The 24,912-nt window shown below is 41.4% G+C and overlaps 1 protein-coding gene across 2 annotated transcripts; it reads right to left on the bottom strand.

Moving 5' to 3' along the window:
* On the bottom strand, positions 1 to 24,778 carry usp31 (ubiquitin specific peptidase 31). 2 transcript variants are annotated; one of them, XM_083524343.1, is made up of 16 exons: positions 22,940 to 24,778; positions 21,086 to 21,217; positions 14,302 to 14,396; positions 14,121 to 14,213; positions 11,593 to 11,728; positions 10,422 to 10,569; positions 10,135 to 10,309; positions 7,247 to 7,358; positions 6,954 to 7,048; positions 5,204 to 5,281; positions 4,783 to 4,912; positions 4,250 to 4,369; positions 2,931 to 3,156; positions 2,671 to 2,829; positions 2,327 to 2,479; positions 1 to 1,742 (listed from the first exon to the last, which is right to left on the bottom strand). In XM_083524343.1, exons 1-16 carry the CDS (start codon positions 23,456 to 23,458, stop codon positions 274 to 276), a joined length of 3,840 nt encoding a protein of 1,279 aa, XP_083380469.1. In that variant the 5' UTR covers positions 23,459 to 24,778; the 3' UTR covers positions 1 to 273. The 2 variants fall into 2 exon arrangements, with proteins under 2 accessions (XP_083380469.1, XP_083380470.1); XM_083524344.1 differs by having other exon boundaries at positions 1 to 1,739.
* Between the last annotated feature and the right edge of the window lie 134 nt (positions 24,779 to 24,912).

The following is a 24,912-nucleotide window of genomic DNA, read 5'->3' as shown; positions in this document are numbered from 1 at the left end:
ACATACACATACAAAGTGCTAAGTCGGAACAACCCATTTGGAGTTTATACAGTAGTAAAGTCGAACACCGCACCCTTGCCATCGAATCGTCTCCGTGGCAGGGTAGAAAGGCGCTTCTGATAATGTACACATTTTCTTTGAGAAAAGTAAAAGTTATATGCTATATGTATATACTTGCACTCACACATGCACACGAGAACCTGTGAGAGTGGGTATAAATATCTTAGGCACATCAAAAAAAATAGCTGCATTGCAGAAAAAAAAACGACAGTTTTAAATATTATTGATGCGTCTCTGTTGCCCGGATTGCATGCTGCAGGAAAGCTTCCGGGACGAGGCGGTCTTTTCGAGAGGCCTCTTCCCGTTGACAGGGGACTGAAGGATGGCATCTGAACTGGAAGACTTGGACTTGCCTACGGGTAACAGTGAACGTTTGAGAGAGGTGGAATTTTTGGGCGTCTCCTTGTCTTCGCTGGCAGTCTTGCTAGAGAGTGAGGCGGGTGAAGAATTTCCGTCACCATCACCATCCTCTGTACTGAGCTTGGTTTGACTGGTCGACTTAGCTGTCCTCTCACTCGCCTTCTTAGAGAGAATGGCGCTCTTGCCCAGATCGGTAGAGCGGCGCGTCTCCTTTTGCCTCAGCGCGCTTTTGAAGAAGGAGAGACCTTTGTCCTCGGACTTGCTGGACCGTCGTAGGTCTTTGGATGAGATACTGGGAGACCGCAGGCTGGTGAGAGAGGAGCTGCTGCTTGAGCTCCGAACCGGCTTCCGCTCAGGCCGGCCTCCTTCTGCACCCTTTAGCAGCACTCGAGGTCTATCTGTCAGGGGACTGGCTTGAGACAATTCCCGGCTAGAGGTCCTCTCGGCCAACTTCTTTCTGCTTGATGACAAGCTGGAGCTCTTCTCCATCACCGAAGAACTTTTCTTTACTGTGGGTGAGGGGGAAGCGGACGACAGAGGGGTTGGGGTCAGACGCTGCTTTGTTTTTGCGGCTCCGGATGGCGATGCTGCATCCGGGGACTGGGAAGACTCCATCTTCGATTGGGTTCCAGGAGAGATGGCTTTCGCCTTGGCAGAGTCACTTCTCTCTTTCAGATTGGTCACTTTGGCACCTTTCCCTTGAGAGCTGGAAGACACTTGGGAAGAAGGAGACTTTTGGGTGGCTGAGGTGCTTTGGCGCTTCTTAGACAGCTTCTCTTGATCCCCTTTTGTCTTGGTCGAGGTCTTTTTGGAACCAGACACCTCTGTCTTTGACACAGAGCCTCCTGAGCTCTTGTGCTTTGGCTCCTTGGAAGGAGTCCCATGCACATTCTGGTCCACAGCAGTTATCTGGTTGTTGTTGTCCAACGGTTCTCCTTTCGAGCTCTTCTTGTCAGCCGCAGTGGGGGCCCTGGAGTAGACCTCGTCGGTGTTCCTTTTACAGCCATCATCACTGCTGTTTCCTTCCATCATGGCAAGCGGGGCTTTGCTCCCGGTTTGGCGCTCCTGCCTGCTGTAGCTCCCGAAGCATGACGTCGAAACCTTGTCGTCACAGGCCTCTCCGATCCTCTCTAGCGGTGGCGACGAACGCGAGTCTAAAGAGAAGCGCGAGGGCGAGCTCGACCTTATCTGAAGCTTGGCAGACAACGACCAGGAGGGCTTCATCCCGTTCTCACTGAAGGTTAGCGGGCTAGCTATGGAGGATCTGGAAGACAAGCTCTGACGTTGAATGCTTCTCACAAAGGGTCGGGTGGAGAATCCTCCTTGATGAAAAGGGAGAGAGATTTAAACTAATGCGCTGATACCAGAACTGAATGAAAAGAGCAGCAGCATGCATTTTGCCTTAACTGAACCAGGAGACCGATTCCCGTGTTAATGCTAGAAAGCTACAGGAGGGAAAGTAGAGAGAGTCATCATGGAGACAATTGCAGACATTTTGAGACTGAGATCATTAATCATTAGTATTTTTTTTCCCCAAAGACCACGGATGTTTCACAGTGTTTCCATGATATTTCAGGAGTATTTACACAGAAAATGTTCAGCTGCAATTAAGCAGTGGCCAAAATGTGGTTAGGTATGAAAAAAAAAAAAAATCGAGGGTAACTTGCACTTCCACAGACCTCCCAAAAATTAACCACAAGTGGACAAAATGGGATTTTTATGTACGTCAGTTGGTTTACATCTATATTTACTGGCTGTAAAACTTCTAGTCGAGTTCGACATGCCCCCGAAATGACCAAGAAACACTGCGAAAGGTGCAAGAAAGTAAGTAATGCGCACAGAACACGCAAGAAATAGAATACAGTAGCGTGCAGAATTAAAAGCGCCACGGACGCGCTCTTCTCACCGTCGTCTTCGCTGCGATCTCCAGGAAACTCCATAGACTCGGCCAAGGAAGCGAGGGATGTCCGCCGCGAGGAGGCTCCCGAGGCCAGGCTGGGAGGTTTGCTGCCAGGAATCCGGTTAACCCAGTGCTCACACAGAGAGGAGCTGGTGGAGCCTGATCCAAACAAAGCAACACATAATCACCTGACACATTCACAAAAAACAATGATTCGGTCATTCGCTGAAAAAGGCAAAAACACATCTGTGTCACTGCATTGAAGAAAAAAAAAGATCTGTGAAAAAGGGCTGTGCTAGGAGTCTGTAATTCATCTTGCTGAGCATAAAGAAATGTTTAATGAGGCTCACCAGCCAAAGAGCTGTTAGCAGACCATGAAGGAATAGTTGCTCTCCTCTGGTAAAAGAGAATGTAGGCTGTTTGCTGGCACACCTCCTCATCAGCCATTGTCTGGACTTCGCTGTCATCAAAGCAGTACCATTGTCCGTCAATAGAGTTCTTACAATATGCTGTATGAGGGGGGGAAAAAATCCAAATTTGGAAACAATCCAGTTTGTTTTTTAACCACACGATGCACATAGATCTAATGAATCGTAAGTCGTGGTGCTACCTGTGTAGTGCCCTCCGTGCATGTTTCCATGGTGATTGCACACGGCGTACAGGTCATACAGGTAGTCATCAGGGTTACGGCCCAGGCCGTAAGGTCTTCTCCACGGCGACCAGTGCGATGGGAGACTCCAGCTGCTCTGGCTCCTTTTCACCATATGTGGAGCCATGTCCATGCCCAGCAGTGGGAAGTGCACCATATTTTGCATTTTCACCCGCCGATCTCCCTCCTGCAAGATCCAGAGGAACTGTGAGGAATCATTCTAACATTCCTAACAATAAATCACCATGCATAACATCTAAAGCCCTATTTGGATTGCTTTAGTTTAAGGGCATCTGTGATTCATTTCTGACGTGTCGCCTCAGGAAATCTAATCGGGGCAAGTGGTCACATGATTCATGACACTGTGATCACGTGATCAAAGAGACTGTGGAGCATAAAAATGCGATGTGTAATTACCCAGATCGGGAGCACGGTTAAGTGTTTCTTCAGAAGCATCCATTTTTTTATTTTGTGATTTCATGGTTAATATCTGGGGGGGACTAAATATAATTACAAGTAGCAACAAAACAAACAAACAAGAAACAAGATCAAGTAGGTAATCGGTGTGTAATTTTCTCCATTCGACTTGAGTAAAACACTTGACACGGCCGATCCGGGAGAAAAATCAGACTCCTGTAAAACAGGAAATTACCCCAGGGCTAAATGTAAATCCAATCCTCTTTAAATCGATCTTCAGCATTTACATTTACAGCATTTGGCAAGACGCTTTTATCAGAGTAACTTACGATCATCTTATTTAACTAATCAGCTGAAAGATAAGGGCCTTGTACAACCCATAAGGGCCTTGTTGAACCCAAAACTTTTTGATTGCAAGTCCACTGAGCTGCCACTTCCCTTTGCCCAGGTATCTCAGTGCTACCCCTGATCCAAGCAACCTCTGAAAGTTCAAGTTAAATAAAGGAATAAAACATGACAGGGTGTTGTGTTACAGGAACATAATCCGCCATATTGAGTGATGCGGCCTGATGTGAAGCACAAAACGATAAATGATCATTTGAACTCACTTCTTAGTTCTAAGAGATATAAATAAATAGTTCATCTCTCTTCTTTTATTTCTTTTGTCTTTCTTATGTCCACTCTAATATGGTTTCGTTTGAAAATTAACTCTGAGATGACGATTTCAGTCGCGAAACCACGGGGCATTTTTTTAAGTCATGTAACGTTGCCTATCCTCGATATTTCCACGACTTTTTAAAGAGTTGGAAAGTAAATAAACGCAAGCGTCTGTCTCCTGAGAACCCGGAGCTCTTGAGTTATACCTGTCTGAACCTCTTAAGGTGCAGGATGAGAACATCGGGCAGGGTCCAAAGGCTGAGCTTGATGCGGCCTTGCTGAAGCTGCTTGCAGTGCGGACATCGCCAGGCATCATCTGGTGCCAACTGGAACACCACACACACATCACAGGAAACGGCCATAAATAACTCATACACATGAACACATGAACAATTTTCAAAGCTTCCTTAGAAACAACAACTTTCTCTAGCGTGCGCTCGTTCCACTTAAAACAGTACAGTCTTCAAACCACGCTCCGGAAAGCCACTGAACAGGCTAACCACAGGGCTTTTTTACACTGCGTGTGGCGCAATTCCAGGGTTAAAGCCGTCCCTGTGGAACGGAACAATTTATAAAACAGCACACACAGCAGAAAGGTTGGTTCGATGCCATTTAACATCTGTTCGAGCAAATCTCAAATCTGGTTTGAAGCAAATGGAAGAAAAGAAAAACTTATCATTTTCAATATTATTTTAAGGCATTTTTCCCCCCAATGGTAGGAAAGTGGTCTGGTCATTACCTGCTCCTCTTTGGTGTAGAGCTGGAAGCACTGAGCAAGGGTACAAGCCTGGGGCTGATGGTGCTGCTCACGGTGCAGGTACACACTCTCGGCGTCAGGGATGTACTCTTCCTCCGTGTGGCCGAACAAACTGCAAGGACGAGCGATCACAAACCACTTGCATTGTGCTTACGGCTTTCTAATCACTAATCACGAACCGATTTTACTTTACACCGTGTCTTAGACGACTGCCATTTCAGTGTGGTTGCACGAATCAACAAATGTGCCAGCAAATGGGTTTTTTTTTTAGATGCTAAGAACATTTTGCAGGCTGTAACACGTCCCTTTAGTTCTCTAAGGGCTACATTTAAGCACACATATGAGCAGAGAAAATCAAAAAGCTGCAGGCTTGCAGAAATAGCCAGTAAAGCAAAACACTTACTAATCCTTGGTCTCTTTGTCCCACTCCACTACAATCTTGACATGAGGAGGGCCCCCTGCACCACAGGATTTGTATGCCCTGCAAAATACACAGTAGGTCAGAGGATACTATTTCAGGCTCTGGCCTGTGTGTGTCAAACACACAATGATGTACATATGACACCAATTTAACACCCAGGATCGGTACTGCGAAATATATTTTTGGATCAGATATCGAAAAAACTCAAATCTTATATTAAATTAAATAAAAAAAGACATTCTTGTAACTGGAAATCTTGACATATAAAGACACTATTGTTGCTTTAGTTACAATTAATTGCATATAATTATATAAGAGACACCTAACTGATTTGCTTATATACCACTGGTGGTACCACATTTTCCCTTCACTTGAACTAAGAGAACCAAACCTGTTCTGGCATGACAAAGCCAGCTCCATGAAGATATGCTCTGCATGGGTTAGAGTGGAAGATCAAGGCCTGCTATAGAGCTCTGAAAAGAGCCCTACTTAACACCTTTGGGATGAACCGATACGCTGACTGCACCTGAGACTTCCTCACCCTGACACCAGTACCTGACTTTTACTAACACCCTTGTGTCTGAGCACAAATATCCACAAACACACTCCAAAATCTAGTGATTTTTTGTATAAGAGGATTTAGTTCGCTCCTTTTGGTATTTTAAACAGTTTAAAGCTTTTCTTAGAAGAAAACAATTGGTGTAAAGCATTTAAGTAAACGTACTTACCGTAATTTCCGGACTATTAAGCGCACCCAAATATAAGCCACTGAATTTGACAAAGATTTTTATTTTGAACATAAATACGCCACACCTGTCTACACTGAAACTAATGAACTTTACACAGGCTTTAATAAAAGACAGTGTCTGTTACACGGCTTGTATCTAAACAGAAGCCTACCAAGAAAGTCATTGTTCACTGTCTTCCTCCTTCCTTTCACAACAATTTCTCTCTCGAGTTTATCTTTTGGCATCGTCGTGCGTTTAAAAATCACCATCGGTGATTTTTTTTCTCCCGATGCCGTGCAGCTCAGAACACAGGTGAAGTTTTTTCATGCCCGGTTGTTTTCAGCATAACGAATGATTCGCATTTCCTGTAGACAGTCTGAGTGAGCGGCAGGTCAAACGTCAGAGGAACATCATCCATATTTATGATGTGGTGCGGCCCGATTCAGTGGGCGCGCATCTGATTTATTATAAAGAATTTCATTGGTTCACCTTAACCTGTTCCGCAATTTCATTGGTCTAATGTTATGGGTCTCAGTTTTTTTGGCTTTAAGCTTGTGAAACCGGGAAAAAGCCAGGAAAAATCCAAAAATTAGCTGCTTTATTGTTTAAGCCGCGGGGTTCAAAGGGTGGGAAAAAAGTAGCGGCTTATAGTCCGGAAAATACGGTAATTACTGTACTTGGGTACTTTTTTGGCCATTTTAAAACTGTTAAAATCAGATTCTTTAAAACGTTTACTCAGGTCATATTGGAATTGGTGATTTTTCACATGTAATGGAGGAAGTTGTGCTGTAATGTATCTATACTTTTCTTCTAGTATGATTTTTAGGTTCTCGGGTACAGTATCGGACATATATAGGTAACGGGTGATGGTTTAGAATATTTATATGAAAAGAAAAAGTGTTATCCTGCCGTCTCTAATAAAAAAAAAAGAGTCGAGCGAGATTTACAAAGTTTTAGAGAAGCGGCTAAAATCTGAGCTGTAATTTTCAAGGATGAAGCCCAACCTCTCCACAGTGGGGTGACACAAAGGAAATTCCTCCTGTGGTAACAAGTATGTGATCCCGACCACACCAACCACTCGCAGGCTGAAAGGCCCCACCTAAAACAAAGACGACTGGTTTTCAAACCAGAGTATGCCAAAACCAAACATACATTAATAATAACAATATGATGATGATGAAGGAGACAAAAAAACTACGGAAAAACAAATCACTGTAGCAATAAAAAGAAATTGCACACGACGATAACGAACACTTCTAAGAATGCGAATGAATCCAAGGCTGCATGGCACACTGACCTGGATGTAAACTCCTTGTCTCAACAGATGATGCATCTTTTCCAGTATGGCCTTCTGAAGAACGTCCCAGGTTACAGTGCGCTCCATGTACAGTACAAATGGAAGGCCAAACCTTAAACAGGAAACAAAAACTGTAACATTTCAAACATGTTTGTGATTTGGCCTGGGAGAACCTGTTTGGTCAAGTCTTCTACTAATCTAAAAACTCTAATTTCCTAATTTTTTTTTTTTTTATTTCCCCATTTGTTTGGTTCACAAATGTACTCTGGGATTCAAGTCAGGGCTTTGTTATTGATCGCCACGTGAAATCTTTTCACACTTACTGCTGACTGCACCTTCCAGTTCCAGTTGTCATAAAATCTCCATATTAATACAGTTTGTGTTTTCTGACACCATTGTCATAAAATTGGAAAGGGTTTCATATCCTCGGGTAAAAAAGAATTGTTTCTAAATTATAAGTGTTAAACAATCCTCTATTCATTTTTAAAAGCAGCCTAAATCACCAGTCTGATAAGCCCTTTGGTTGTCTGTAAGCCAATTAGTACAAATTACAGGGATACTTAAAGGATACTGGAAGTTCACAGTCCTGTTGCCAGCTATGACCAAATTTTAATGTCCTCACTTAAGCCTTGACATACAGCTTTTGTGTTTCTTCCTTCTTTCTTATGATGAGAACTTGAGTAACTAAAATGTCCTCTTGTGTCATTTTACAGTGTAGACGTTCTAATTTTTCTTCTTCTTTCGGCTTCTCCTGTTAGGTGTCGCCACCACTACTTTAATCACTCTTCTCCACCCACTTCACCCTGCCTGCACTCTTTTCTTCAATTCTTTAACACACTCTCCATTACTTTGCACCTTCACCACCTCTCCTCCCTGCAACCGCACCACTCCACTGCCATCACTCCCATTCACACACATGTACTCTGTCTTACTCCTCCTGACTTTCATTTCCCTTCTCTCCAGCACATACCTCCACTTCTCCAGGCTCTTCTCAACCTTCTCAACCTACTCTCACCACAAATCACAATATACCTTGTCTATCAACCTGTCCATCACCACTGCAAAAAGGAAAGGGCTCAGAGCTGATCCTTAATGCAGTCCAACCTCCTCCTTGATCCAGTCTATCGTTCCTACCCCACACTTTACTGCGGTCACACTGTCCTCATACATGTCCTGCACCGCCCTCACATACTTCTCCGACACACCAGACTTCCTCATACAATACCACAACTCTCTCGAGACCCCGTCATATGCTTTCTCTAAATCCACGAACACCCAATTCAACTCCTTCTAAAATTCTCTATACTTCTCCATCAACATCCTCAAAGCAAAAATTACGTCTGTGGTGCTCTTCCTTGGCATAAAACCATACTTTTGCTTACAGATGGTCACCTCTTCTCTCAGCCAGGCTTCCACTACTCTTTTCCATAACTTCATGGTGTGACTGATCAACTTAATTCCCCTGTAGTTACTGTAGGTCTGCACATCTCCCTTATTCTTAAAGATCTGTACCAGCACACTCCTCCTCCAGTCCTCAGGCATCCTCTCACCTTCCAAAATCCTGTTAAACATCTGGTTAAAAACTCCACTGCCATCTCTTCTAAACATCTCCATGCTTCTACTGGTATGTCATCTGGTCCAACCGACTTTCCACTCTTCATCCTTTTAATCGCTGCTCTCACTTCCTCCTTACTAATCCTATCCACTTCCTGCTTCACCATCTCCACACCATCCAACCTTCTCTCTCTCATTTTCCTCATTCATCAGCTGCTCAAAATACTCCCTCCATCTTCTCAACACACTCTCCTCACTAGTCAACACATTTCCATCTCCATCCTTTATTGCTTTAACATGCAGTACATCCTTCCCAGCTCGGTCCCTCTGCCTGGCCAATCAGTACAAAGCCTTCTCTCCTTCCTTAGTGTTCAACCTCTCATACAGCTCCTCGTATGCCTTTTCCTCGGCTTTCGCCACATCCCTCTTTACCTGCTGCGGCATCTCCTTGTACTCCTGTCTACTTTTCTCATCTCTCTGCAGATCTCAATTCTGTTTCGCCAACCTCTTTCCCCTTATGCTCTCCTGCACTTCCTCATTCCACCACCAGATCTCCTTGTCTTCCTTTCTATTTCCAGATGTCACACTAAGTACCTTTCTAGCTGTCTCCCTTATCACTTCTTCAGTAGCTGCCCAATCATCCAGCACCTCTTCACCACCAACAAGCCCCTGTCTGACCTCTTCCCTGAATCTCACACTACAGTCTTCCTCCTTCAGTTTCCACCATCTTATTCTTTATTTAGTCCTCACTCTCCTCCTCTTCTTCTTCTTCAACTCCAAAGCCAACATACAGACCACCATCCGATGCTGTCTAGCAACACTGTCCCATGCCAACACCTTACAGTCTCCAATCTCCTTCAGGTTGCATCTCCTACATAGAACATAGTCCACCTTTGTGCACCTTCCTCCACTCTTATACGTCACCCTATGATCCTCCTTCTTCTCAAAATAAGCATTTACAATCCTTTTAGAAAAGTCTTTCACATACCTCTCCTTTAAACCATACCTACATATCACATCCTCATCACCTCTGTTCCCTTCACCTACATGGCCATTGAAGTCTGCCCTAATCACCAATTGTTCTTTCTTTGCTTCACTCCCCACCACTTCATCTAACTCACTCCAGAATTTTTCCTACCCCATCTGACATCCTGGAGACTCTCCAATTGACTTCCCAAAAATCATGATATGGAATGGGTGGAGTTGTGAAATATCTTTACCCTGGGTGTGTGTAATTGTTTTTGCTGTACTATAAGCTACTGTTTGAGACAGCTATGTAAAACAAGCTTTGGTTCGGCTAGGTGCGGCTGAGTAAATGATGTTCATGTGGTTACCTTCGTCCTTGGTGGCCAATGCAGGCTCTGTTACAGATCAATAGGATCATCTTATCAGCGCCTGCGTTTTTGTTGGGCGAGGCCGGATTCACCGCCCCTTGCATGAACGATGGGGTGCGAGGACTGTCGTTGCCGTACTTTAGATTGTTCTGATTAAGGTTTGCCAGGAGGCTCCCTGCAAAAATAAGGCTTTTAGTGACGCAAAATACGTTTCCATTATGCCTCTTGTTTCATCTTGTTACATATTCCATAGCACATTTTATTTAGGAGATTGAAAGTCACAGTACCTCTTTTAGATCGAAGACTTTCTAATTTGAATGTCTCTGGAGTTTCGAACGCAAAGATGGAGTCGCTTTCTTGAATGATGTCGAGATCGTCTTCATCGTCGCAGAAGGAACGGTGGAAACCGTCATAATACATTTCAGTCAGGACAAACTGCACAGACAAGAGCAGCAGACGTGTTTACATTAACACCAGAGGATGGAATAAACAAACACATCCACACTTTTAATTAGCCTACTCCAGCTACAGTCATTAAACTGTCATTCAAGTGATCTACCACCTGCAAGAATATGAGCATGCTTAAGACAAAACTCTCGAATGAGAAGTATCTTACGTTCATTTAATCAGTAGCATCTCTGACTTGATTTCTACAAGATTTGCTTTTTCTTAATACCTAGTGTAAGTGGAAGCCATATTATTACCTTTATCCTCCTCACCATGTGACAATCAGCTGCAAGTCATCCTCACAATAATGAGTATCAAACCCTTTTTTACTGGAATTTCAGTAAAAGTAGCTACAAAGCACTAACTCTACATTACACACAAAACAAACAATGTGCTAATTAGATTCTACTACTAACTCCATACACCTACAGAGGCAGTAATAACCTCTGACTGTGTGGGTCTACGTGAAGGTTACACAAATATGTAAAACTACATAGTATAGTATATGTATAGTATATGAAACTACATAAAAAAAAAGTGTGATTGTGTGAAAGTAAGTGACTATTCGAAACGACGAGAAAATACGTGACTGAAACTACGTCAAAATAGGTGACAATGTGAAACTATTAAAACTATTGAAACTATAACTACATATAAATACGCGGCTATGTGGAAACATACAACTGTGTGAAGCCAATCGGCTACATGAAAAGACGTGACTGTGTGAAACTATGATGCAAATCAAAGCGAATAAATGAACCTATAAGAAAATATGAGAATACTTAAAACTATGCCATGACTTCGAAGCAACGGCAAAATCAGCCACTGTTTGAAACTGTGTAACTACATGAAAATGTTACTTTGTGAATTGACATGAATGTGTAAAACAGACTGAAACAAACTGACATTAAAATACACAAAAGTATTTGAACCCAGGTGAAAATGTGACTACATAAAACTATGTGACTGCGAAGCTAAAAACTGTGAAGGAAAAAGGTTCTGAATGGACACCTGGTCTGGAGGAATCTTCGTCTCACGCGAAACGGCCTCTCTGAGCCTGGAGACGGTGCTGTTGAGGGGCACGGCCACGCCGATCCTCATGCAGTGAGAGTACTTGCCTTGATACACCACTGTCACGTACAGGGGCCTGAAGGTGAACACAGCAACACTATTACAAGTAGTACACAGCAGAGAGTACTAAATAGATGTAGTGGTGATTCCAGAAACCTGTTCACTTATGTTTCTCACTTATATTTTACTCGGTTGAACTTGGGAAGAATTCGAATAACAGATTCAGACACACCCATGACAACTTATTTATTTATTGTGTTTCCAATACACGAGACTCTATCAAATAGACACTTATTTACTGAATTTGTAGAAAACATGTCTTGCACAAACCTTTCAGTTTCTTTCAGCAGAAGGTAAAACGCCAACACTTGCGAAGGAACTCGCTGATTGAAATCTTATCTTACGCATTTTTTTGCGCCGGTATGAGAACACGTCACGTCTATAAAGCTTGAGATTGCCCCCGAGTGCATTTTGGTTGTTTTCACAGCTTGAACAGTTTTCAGTATTTTTGCTCCCATTTTTTTAAAGGTTTTTTTCACCAAAGATCCAGAGGTCTGTAAGTCAGACAGTGGTGAAAAGTGCTGATGAAATTTTTCCTTGAATCTACAGAGCCCAATTTGCTTATTCTGGAGCAGATTCCCTCAGACTGGTGTTGCAACAATAAGTTTGCAGCTCGGTGCTGTGAAATCTTTTTACTGGGTGCGCATTCAGACCTGCAAACCACCGGGTGCGATCTGACAAGACCAATGTTAGCACATGAAAAAGAGTGAAGGAGGAAAACGATCCCTCAAAAAAAACTCTAGTAAGAAGTCGCAAAACCAGCAGCTTCACCACCTGCCTTCACTCTGTGTGTAACCACAATCACTTTAGGAATGTGACTCAGGGTTGAAGAACCTCCACCACGATCCTGCACAATTAAACAGTCTTCCTTTACCTCTGGTCATCATTTCACTGTAATAAATTGCCCTTATTGCACTAGAGGGATAATGTGCCCTAAATCACTAATCACTTTTCTAATAGTGGGACATCTTTAATCATTAATCTGCAGTAATAAATAGAAGTTAAACATAGAATCTGCACCAAAAATAAATTTTATATATATATATATATATATATATATATATATATATATATATATATATATATATATATATATACATATACACACACACACACACACACACACACACACATCAGGGCTGTCAATCAATAAAATTATTTAAATCACATGATTGTCATGAGTACCTTTAAAATTTTTTATACTCTAATCAACATTAACATGGACAAATATGGATGCTTTATGCAAATGTATGTTTATTATAAGTGAAACCAAACTTAACATGCATAAAGCATGAAGACAAAATATTCTTGCACATATTTTAAAGTAATTATGAGGTTTTAAATTACGTAAATCATCAGGACACCAAACGGAACCTTTGCTATGTTTCCACACGGATGGTTTTAATTGCCGGATGTGTGCATCATGGCGAATTTTGGTGCTTGATTTGAGACTTGGCGACTTGGTCAGTAAAACAAATGTTTAGTGCTTAAAAATTTATTTTATTTTTTATATCTGATAAAAGAAAGGATGCTGTAAATAAATGTGTTTTGTGTTGCAGGTTTTAGACTCTTTAATATTTTTTTAATATTTTTAATAAAAACGGTCAAACAAAAATACGCGCTGCATTAATCGCACGTTAATAAAATTTGTCCAGTTAAAATTAATTAATTTTAAAAAGTCAGTACCTGACTACTAACACCTCTGTGACTGATTGAACAGAACACTCCAGAAGCACACTACAAAATCTAATCGCTAATTTCAAACCTGAATAACAAAATTAACAGAAATACAGAGTGGAGGCTTTATTTCTAAAAAACAAACAACAAAAAACAAAACATAAAGCCCCTAAACAGTTCAGGAAACAGTAGTACAGTTGGCTACATCACTTCGTGTGCATTTTCTTAAGCCTTTGTAGTCACACAGAGGTCATGCTAATCGGTGAGTCCTGGCATGAATGAGGCCCACCCAATGTCTCTGGCTTGCTTTCACACACAAAAAAAAAAAAAAAAAAAAAAAAAAAAAAAAGCAAATTCAATCACGCAAGGCAAACACGTCTTCAACTGAAAACCCGTTTGTCCTCTGCATAAAGGAGTGATCTGCTAACAGAAAAACGGGTTTGCAAACAAAAGGCCAAGACTTCCTGCTTCCTGCCCCAAGCCTGTACACAAAACCAGCAGCTAATCACAGTCTCATTAGCAATGCAGAAATCACAATTAGCACGTCATTTCTGTGACGTTCTGCCGGAGTGTTTGTCATAAAGCTGGAGAAAAGCTTTAAACTGTATGCATAAATATACAACTACAATGGCAGGATAATAAGAGGAAAAAAAAAAAACATGTCCTAACCCTGAGTGAGCGCACGCAGCTCATTACTTTACCATACGAGAACAAAAAAGGTGTTTACTCACCGAGTATGAGGTAACGGGATGGGAAGCGAGATGCAAAGAAAAGGATCAAAAGTGTTGCTCTGCTTCTGGCAGTGTGGGCAAGTGAGTGAAGATCTGCATGTTGAAGAGGAGAAGAAGAGAAATGAAGGCATTTCCACCGAGTGAAACCAAGCAGCACAAAACGAGCAAAACGCTATTATACCTGTACTGTGCCTGAAACAGCTCCTGGACAAAAGAGCCAGCTGACAGCGGGGGTGAAGGTCCCTCTAGCGCTCCATCATCTTCCTCTATCGGAGGCTAGAAGAAGGAGAACAGAAGAAGAATGTTGTAGCTGCACATTTAATCAGGGTTGTACAATATCAGTAAATGTGATTTTCGTTTGTTTTCACAAGAACATGGCACAGGGGTAAAAAGGGTTTATGTAAATTAAACTCTCATTTAGAAGAATGATCCGGGCTTATAATGGACCCCTGAGGTGTACCGTTGCATTGTGCTTATCTATTAGCAAACAATTTCTTATTAAGGGTGTGGTAATACACCCCAGTTATAGTGTGATTTAAGCAGTGGTGGACGAAGTACACAAACCATGTATTTGAGTTAAAGGAGCGATACATTAGGTAAAATATTACTCAAGTAAAAAAGTGCTCCCTTTAATCTTTCACTTGAGTAAAAGTACAAAAGTATTTGCCTTTAAATGTACTTCTAAATGTATTCAAAGTACTATGATTTATTATGGCTATAATGTTCCTATTATCATTTTTGTCACAAGACTCTTGTTTAATCAATGCAGTTTATGAGCACATCAATACAGCACAACAATCTATTAATAGAATGATACTTATGAGTCACTGATTAATATCTATTCAAATTATCATGAGCCCAAAACCTTTTTTTCCCCCAACTGCTTAAAAAAAAATCACGGAAATAAGGCCACGGGTGTAGTGGCGAGTTCGAGTCAGGAGGTTCATCCGCCATTTATTACTTTCAAATTGTTCTGCTTGCTGTTGTGCTGATGCTAAATTGTCATTGTAAGTTTTTATCCACTCCTAAATAAAAAGGAATGACTGATTTCACAAAATGTAGTTAAGTGAAAGTATTTGCCTTTGAAATGTAGTGAAATTAAAGTATGAAATAAATGGAAATACTTCTGTAAAGTACAGGTACGCAAAACGTACTGTCCACCACTGAATTCAAGTCAAAATCTGACAAATTGCCTTTGTATAAGTAAAAAAAACATAATGATGCAACGTACAGAGGTTACTATATATTCCCAATATCTAAGAAAATAATACATAAATAACTAATACATAAATAACTTATATATATATATATATATATATATATATATATATATATATTGACTAACAGAAATAGAGCTCTGAAATCAGCTAAAGTGTACTTTGAAATAGATGAAGAATCCATTAATGTGCCCACTATCATTCTGACACAATTCTCCTTCATCCAATTATTCAATTATGCACTCTTGTGGCAGCAGTGCAATCTTTAAGATCTATATAAAAAAGTGCACAAAATTGTAAAGATCTAAAACAGAATGGGGGAAAATCTCGGTTTGGTGTCAGATTCGAGCATTTCAGAAGCATCCAATTAACATAATAGGTGACGAAAATAAATCTTGCGCCGAGCGACAAATCTGTGGCAACACCACTTTGAAGAAGATGGCCAGGCTGGTTTCGAGCTGACGGGAAAGCTATGTATATTTAACATTCACTATGTTCAACCACGGTGAGTATGTTAACTTTGAGGGGGATAGGCTACACTAAAGTAGAAGACATTGGAAGAACAAGAATTGGAATCTGAGGCTACAGTGGGCACAGTGGTTCTTAAAACTTTACCCTTAAAACTATTGGTAGCCAAATGCTTTGACATCTGTGTAGAAAAGTTGATAAAATTAATAAAGTGCTGCAGACTTATAACAAATGACCCATGACCCGGTTACAGACAACTAGACAAGCGCTAAAACGCAGCTTCTTGTTTAGCTGCTTTGCTAAGCCACTGCTGAGTAATCATCTCAAACGCTATAGGCTGTTGTGGAAATTAGTCAAACCATTAGGTACACCCCCCCTTCCTAGCTTGGATGATCCGATCAAAATTGGAGACTCAAGAAGGACCAGCAGTGACCACTTATGATTGCATTCTGTGACTCAAGTTTTGCCAAATGCACAATAAGGGAACTCAATAGCACTTAAATACAAGTACAGGTTGCTACACAGCGTTTCCTTTCTAATTAAATGATTGGATGCACCAATGGATCGATGAAAGCTGTGCCATCTAAAAACATTGAAGGGAGTACAAACTAAAGCAGTGTTTGTCAAGACCTGTAGCAAACTGTAATAAATCTTACACTATATGGACACAAGTTTGTGAACATCTGACCATAAGATCCGTATGGCGTAAAAAAAAAAAAAAAAAAAAAGATTTAAGCCCTCATTTTCTGTTATAATAAACTCAACTCTGAGAGTGAGACTGAGGAGGCCTGGGGTGCCACCAGCATTACAATTAATCCCAAAAGTTGAGGTCAAAGCTTTATTGCAGGCCTTTCACTTAAACCCATGGAGCTGGCTTTGTGCACAGGGGGATTGTCATGCTGGAACATTTCTGGGTCTTCTATTTCAAGTGAAGGGAAAATTGAATGTTACCACATACAAAGATGCCCTCAATACTATTGTTTGTTTAATGTCGTTATCATTATGATGCCTTATAATCACTCTTATTTATTTGTTATTCTTTATTTTGCAGGTTTCTCATGAATCTCTTTATTTACTGCATAGACATGTCTCCAAACTCTGTGTTTCAAGCTCACCCACTTGTTTTGTGCTTATGGGTTATTCGACTCAAAGCCTTTAATGCGGTAACGCTTTAATAATAGTTATTATTCAACAATGCCGTCAGACGCCTACAGACACTATACTCAGAACATGCTCCTTCCAAAGGCCAAGCCCATAACTGCTAAACGTGTCGACTGTTGGCTGAAAGCTTTAAAGAGAAACTTAGTTCACCGGTCTACTTAACATCACTGTAGTATGCCTGAAAATCCTGAATAGTTCTACCTGGAAACCAGATGAGCAGAAATGGTTTGGCTCTGAAGTGCCTTCGATAACGTAAGATACACAAGCGATTATTCCGCAGCTGCTCTTAAAGGGTCAAACAGTCTTTCATTGTCTTTCCAGAGATACATGCATGTGTCTTGTATATATAAAACAAACTAGGTGATTTAATGGTATGAAGGATCATTTTGACCGAACATATGTAAATATACAGATTTACAGAGAGAAATTCTCTCTTAGCACGAGTCACAGCTTTACACACTCGTCATGGAGCCTCTTAGTTTCTCCAAAAATATTTAGCTGAAATGCTTCGCTATGCCTCTTCATCCCAGAGCAGTTCAGTAGGATTTAGGTGCAGTGACTGAGCAGGTCATTCTATTATTATATATATAAAAAATAAAAAAATACAAAAAAATAAACACTAGCTGACTGTTTGCTCGAAATAACACTTCAGACGTATGCTACAGGTCATTGTTTTCTTGTACGGTGATGTTTGTTTCAATTCGCTGCAGTCCAGTTGGAATTGCATGGTGTTTGAATGTAAAATGGTAGCCATGTTGGTTTAGCGTAGCTATTAACCCTATATGTATATAACGAGTTAGCATGTTTAAATATAAACAGAAACTTGTGAAGTGGAATGTGACCTAGCTACATGTACTTTTATTTATATTGCTCTAGGTAACAGTTCGAGGAAAATTAATATGGTTAAATGATCTGTCGCATATAAACAAAAAGAACTGGCATGTCTCTCTCAAAAACGATAAAATGTGATAAATGATTAGGTTTTTCCAAACATTACACACAAAAGTGTGTTTGTGGAAAAAAATCTAAATTAACCTGATAAACACAAACAGAAATGTTACGTGGTCACGAGTTTTTAAAGTCATCTGATTGTCAGGAAGTGAATTGGACATTTCTAAATAAGAGGTCTGGTCATATCACTGCGGATTGGCGTTGATAAAAGTGTAAACGGAGCGGTCGTCTCCTCCTGTTCGGTCTTGGTTTGGAACAGATTGATGGCTGACATGCGGCTCTGCTTTACCAGCGTTGTGCCGGTACAAGCTGGACTGTAAATCAACTCATTTGCCAACTACTCAGCTGATTGAGATTGCAGGCTCTGAATTAAAAAAAGAAAGGTTGATGCAAATATAAAGTGGTTCTGTCATCAAAAAAAAAAAACAACAACAACGTGTATCCGGCTCTTGATTCATCCCTATAACGTGGGGCATCAGCACTGAGAATGCCTGAAGAAAATTAAAACAATAAATAGAAGGCATTGTTTCATGCATTCTATATAAACTCGCATGACTTGTGCTCAGTCAGCGTGGCCAAGAACCTCCTACTTTAACAGAACGAAAGTGTCTGAGTGACATTAGAAACCTGTAAACAACTTCAGAATAATCTCTAAGGCCAGGATTCTAAAGACGAGAACATTGTGAACCTTTAACATTGTTGTCTCCCAAATCTAATCACTATCCACTATTCAGAAACCTGAGATGGGTCACATATTAGACTGGTTTGCTGCTCTATAATTAGTAGCTCAGTAGTTTGACACACAAATCAGAAATTATAATGATAACTGAATTTCCAAACTAGCGCCTAAATAAAGAGTGTTGGAAAAACTTGGCCCAAATTTGGTCAGAATGTTCCTTAGACCACATTTTAACCAGGCTGTACTATGAGTGACCATACAAACCAACAAAACGTAAGTACATTAACTTTGAATTTTTTTTTTAATAAATGAACATCTAAAAATGAAGAAAAGAGAAGAAACAGAACACAAAATCATGCAAATGCTTAAAATTGTCCTAAAAAAAGATTTGAATACAACATGATTTTCCATTCAGCTGCTTCAAGTGAGTTTGCAATATTTCTTTTTAATTGCTTAATAATGATTCATTAATGATTTATTAATCATTAATATTTCATTAAAAAAAAATCTGAAAAGTGTATTGTGAATTTATCACAATATTGGGATCAGATTATACACACATCTATATGGAGATGTATTGGGACACCTGACTTTTCCAGTCATATGTGGTTCTTCCTCAAACTGTTACCACAAAGTCGGAGGCACACAAGTGTATAAGATGTTTTTGGATGCAAGAATATCACTAGAACTAGAAGACCCTAATCTGTTCCAGCATGAACCTAACCCCTGTGCACAAAGCCATCTCCATGAACATACACTTTACATGGTTTGGAGTGGAAGATCTTAAGTGGCCTGCTGTAGAGCTCTGACCTCTACCCTATTAAACACCTCTGGGATGAATTTGAAACACTGACTGCACCCCAGGCCTCCTCACCTCACCTAAATCATACCTGACTTTACTAACACCCTAGTGGCTAAATGATCTCCACAAGCACACTCCAAAATCTAGTGGAACATCTTCTCAGAAGAGTGGGGGATATTATAACAGCAAAGGGGGAGTAAAAGTGTAATAGGATGTTCAAACAGAAAGTGAAGAATGAATCAGAAGAGCAATAGGACAGCTTTACATCAAACATTGCATTCAGCATAACACAATAAGAGACATATCAGAGTTTATAAGAGGACGGGTTGTTGGTGCGCATCTGTGACCAGTACACTGAGCCTTTGCGGTGTATCAAAAACCACGGTATCCAGGGTAACGCTGGCATACCACCACGAAGGACAAATCACATCGAACAGGAGCAACTGTCGACTGCCGCAGGAGACTCTACACCATACTATTAAATTATTGTGATCTAAAAATGTTACTATGGTTACAACTGTTTAGAATGTAGCACATTCTTTCAAAAAAGCTATTAGACTGACAGGAACAATCAAACTTTCAGCCAATCAGAATCAAGTATTCGGACTAACTATATTATAGTAGTTCAACTTACAAATACCAAATCATAATCAGCATTATCTAGCAAGGATGGCTGATCATACAAGTCATTTCTTTCCATTTTCGAGAAGACAAACAGCAGTGCTGAACTGATCATACATAGGCTAATACAAACAGTGAACGAATACACCTTTAACTAAATGACCAGATGACTACACACTACCATATGACAAAAGAAATTATAGTGCAATGATTGGAGAGTTGGTTAAAGAAACACATTGCACATGGGTATGACGTTGCACAAAGTAAAGGAACAATACTGTAGTAGAAAATAGTCTACTATAGACTGAGGTTAAAGGAAGGAGTTTAGAATCTTTCCACAAGCTCCGCTCCTTGTTTTTACCATCAACCAATTACTGATCACCATCACTGAGCAACACTGTTAATGATCAGTAACAATCACGTTTGTTTATTGGCTGTCAATACAATTAACAATTAACCAATCACTGCCCACCAATTCAACCATCCATTAATCACTGCTCACCAATTTTACTATCAACCAGTCACCGATCACCATCACTGAGCAACACTGGTAATCATATCAATGATCAGTTACAATCTCTTTTGTTTATTAGTTGTCAATGCTCACCAATTTTACCATCAACCAATTACTTCTCACCAATTTAACCATCAACCAATTACTGCTCACCAATTTAACCATCAACCAATTACTGCTCACCAATTTAACCATCAACCAATTACTGTTTACCACTGTTCCAATAACCCATAAACTGATTACCGCTGTCCCAATAACCAATCACTGATCACTGTTGTGTCCATCAATCACTGTTGTCCCTAATAATCAATCAATGGGAATCACTGTTCCTTATAACATCCTCTAATGGCATATCAATGACCAATAACAATTTCTAGTGTTTATAATGCCGTTTAGATCCATGTCTCCCACTCACTGTCATGTTTACTAAAAAAGTAAAAGAGATGTGTGTGTACTGGACTCAGAACAAAACAGGATCGAACTAAATAAAGAGTTTGATGTGTTTATTAAAGCAATTTTAACCATTCCTCCATCACTTCCAGCACAGCTTACCTTTATAGAAGGTCTGTTATGGCCGATGTTGTTTAGGTCCTCGTGCACACGGTCCAGTAGCCAGAGAAGGAATTCCTGAGCATCGTGCTGAGCATTTCCCCTGTACTGCAAGGCTCGCTTCGCCACCGAGTTCTGGACAAAACAAAAGCCACACGTTACACAGAGTCCAGGCCTGACAGCACAACATGCATGTCTATTCCACCTGGAGTCTTCAATCTGATTGGTCAGGAGGTGTGTGTGTGATTTCTGTATAACCACACAGATCTGAATCTACATCCTTTTTGTAACATGAACAGCAGTTTTAATGAGAGAAAGAAAGAGAGAATGAAAGAAAGATGAGTGGGGGAGATGGGTGACAGAGAGAAAGGCAAAGAGGTGGAAAGAGAGAGATGGTAAAAGAGAGAATTGGATAGGGAAGGGGAGAAATAGAGAGCATGTGCGAGAGAGAGAGAGAGAGAGAGAGAGAGAGAGAGAGAGAGAGAGAGAGAGAGAGAGAGAGAGAGAGAGGCTGTTTATTGCAGCTATAATGTGAGAAAGAAAAAAAACTCATCTCTCCATTATTCCTAATAACCAATAACTGATCTCCATCCACCATTCACTGATCATCGCTGTCCATATCCATAACATTCATTCTGTTCTTTATGGTTTACTTTCCAGATTCTTCACAAGCACTGCTTTATTTCTTCTGCTTTCTCAATTAAAACAGCAGACTTTCCTAAACCAGTTTGTGCCACTCTGACCAAAGATGATGATGATGACTTATTATGAGAAATACATTTAAATCTATTATTTTCATTTATATGAAACTCTTTAGTTATTCTATATTTAATAATCTTCCTGTTTTTCATGTATTACTGACAGAATCTCAGAATTTTGTCTTTAATTATAAACTTTTTATAGCATCAATCATAACAATTTGCTAAAAGTATTTTGCGACGACTCGTTGTACATTTTAGCCCAACACGCGGTACTTTCAAAAGTATGTGGACACCCGCCCATCCTAGACATATACACTTGTTGGCCATTTCATTTGCGGATTTATTCCCCTCTGCTCCACTCTTCATCGCTTCGGTTTGGAGCGTAGCTGCGAGGAGTTGTGTTTGTTCGTCTACAAGAGCATCAGTGTGGAGATCTGGGGGGAACGGTCGGTGTTCTGCGTTATCGCACAGCAATAAAAAAACCAAAGATATTCACTGGGGTTAATGACAGGGCTCTGTGCAGGACATCAGTTTTTCCACTTGATTCTGAACACAGCACGTCTTCATGACGCTGGCTTTGTGTTCGAGCCGTTGTCATGTGTTCGAGTCTCTTAGTAACAGTGAAGGGTAGTTGTAAGACTTTTTATACGATTTTGGTAACGTTTTTGGGAAGAACCACTTAGAAACCCTGAAGATGGCCTACAGTCTGGTACTTAGGTTTCCATCAGTGACGTTAAAAGCTTCGTTCGATCAACTCGCATATTACGCCATTTGGCGATCGCCCTTCTCCAGAGTGACTTACAAGTGAGCAGATGAAGGATAAGGGCTTCGTTTAAGGGACCAGGATTTGAACATACGACCTTCGAACCATTGGACATACGAGTCCAGTGCTTTTTCCACTGAGCTACACACTCCCCCAACTTACAGGTTACACAAAAGCACTTTTATAGATTCACAGTTGGCGTCTTCATATCAAGGAGATTTTCCATCCCATCAGCAATACTGTCTCATTCATTAGGGATAAGATTTATTATTTAAAATGTCATATTCTGAAGCTTTGCATTTCTTTAAAGCCTTTTGTTGTGACAATATTCATTGTTAAAATTGCTCTTGTCCACATACCTGTATACTGTGCCACCCAGACCCTTCGACTCACCTTGAACTCTCTGCTCTGCTGAGGAGTGTATTCAAAAGTCCAGAGAGCTCGGACCAGTCCTGCCAGCTGCTCCGTCACTTCTCCTTTCTCTTTCCTGGGAGGATGAACTCCGTTGGTTTTGGGTATATCTTCATCAGTTTGGCCACGAAACTGCTCGAGCGCCAAGTACTCGGCGAAGAGCTCCGTGTTGCTCAGACACTGCAGGATGGCGTTCATGAAGCACGTGTTGCCATGGTTCTTCAGACCCGACACGCCAGGCACTTTGTCCCGACCGAGGAAGCCGCCGCAGTCGCTGTCGTCGGAGGCCACCGATCCCTTGCCTTCGTTTTTGAACGCGGCAAATCCTCCGTCGTCCTTTTCTCCTTCGGGTGGCTGGAGCTCCGATCCGAAATGAGACAAAGTGGACAAGGTCTTGAGCACTCTGCTCATAAAGCTGCCCACGGACCGCACCGAGCCTCTCCTGAACAACTTCTTCCCGAGGCCGGACTTCTTCTCTTTGCCTGATGCTTTGCTCGACATGGCAGCAGATTTTACAAATTACTAGGCAGTTGTTTAGAAAAACAAAACGAAAAAAGTCAGTGCTGTCTGCAAGCTGCCATATTATCTAACGGCAGCTGAGCTGATCAATCACCTCACCCTGGTTATGACACTGATTTAAAGGTGCATTAGGTTAAACTTTTCGCTTTAGCATAGGTTAGATGGGTTCATCATTTGAATGATTCAATACCATGTAGCTCCACCCACTGTAGAAGGGTCTATAAAATGATTGACAGGACGCTGATCTGGACACAAACAAGCCTTCAGGACCGGAAAAATTGTTCATTGAGTTTTCTCAGCACCTTTTTAGTACACTTCATCTAAAGCTGAGGCCACGTGCAACTTATTTTAGCACGTCCTACATATTTTCTTGGTTATTTGTATATAATTAGGAAGGAACCAAAAACAACTTATTGCACCTTTAAAGTCTTTTGGGTGCACAGCAGGTCAGCTGAAGGTCTGATAATGGCCATTGTACAGCAGGATTAGTGTAGGTCCAGGATGTTCTGTTATCACCCAGGAATATCCAGAGACATATAGAGAAGGTGTATCATCAGATCACTGTGGTGAGATCTTGGTCCCGGAGTTGCACCATGTAAAAGGAAAGCTGGAAACACAGCCCATGTCGTTAGCATGATGCCATGATGATGACTGGAGCCCTGAGCAGCCCGGAGAAGTTCTTCGGGAAGCCGGATTGCGGTTCAGATCCGAGCTGCTCCACGGAGCGGTGCGCGGCGGTGGTGGTAGCGGCGGCGAGGGCAACAACACGGCCGACTGAGACTTTTCCCTGTCCCTGTCCTCTCAGGGTCACTGTCCATCCTCATGCACAGGCATAAAACACACTCAATCACTCGATCCCTTCATTTAGCATTAGCTACCTAGCTTTGATTGCATTACTGCAATGCAACCGCACCCGGGAAACCGTTGGAAATGCTAACACCGGAAAGCGATGCTAGCTCAGTCCTAGCAACCGCGATTCGGCGCGTGCATATAAAAGAGTTACTATAGAAATAGCGGCTGTTATGACTTATTTAGCATTTAATCCGTTGCTAACGCTAATGCTAGGTCTTAGCCGACGGCTTGGCTTCGGTGCAATCAGGGCAGACCTGCGACTGCGACTTTCCCCGACGCGTCCACGAGCACCGCTTCAGCACCCCGGTATCATCCACAAAGACACGTGCTGCTGTTGTTGGTTTGCTTCTCCAGGCGGCTTAGTGTAAATCCGTGGAGCAGGTCGAGCTCGCGCCGTGGTTTGGTGTATGTGTGTGTGTGTGTGTGTGTGTGTATAAAATCACTGACACTGCATTGGGGCGTTGGGGGTGATGACGTCACCGCCCGGGCCGGCCCGGCATGGCATGGGTACATCCAGTGTTTCCCTGACAGTGAGGTTCTCCTGCTCAGGTTCTACTGACTAACACCAGATACTCCTCAAAGTC

Source organism: Silurus aristotelis (assembly GCF_946808225.1).
Source record: "Silurus aristotelis genome assembly, chromosome: 21".
Taxonomy (NCBI): Eukaryota; Metazoa; Chordata; class Actinopteri; order Siluriformes; family Siluridae; genus Silurus; species Silurus aristotelis.
This window is presented reverse-complemented; position numbering and strand designations above follow the sequence as displayed.

Coding starts and splice junctions, on each gene's coding strand:
- usp31 (XM_083524343.1), bottom strand. CDS start 23,458: ATGTCGAGCAAAGCATCAGGCAAAGAGAAGAAGTCCGGCCTCGGGAAG. Junction 14,214..14,301: donor CTGTTTCAGGCACAGTACAG/GTATAATAGCGT, acceptor TTCAACATGCAG/ATCTTCACTCACTTGCCCAC. Junction 3,157..4,249: donor ACCTTAAGAGGTTCAGACAG/GTATAACTCAAG, acceptor TGGATCTTGCAG/GAGGGAGATCGGCGGGTGAA.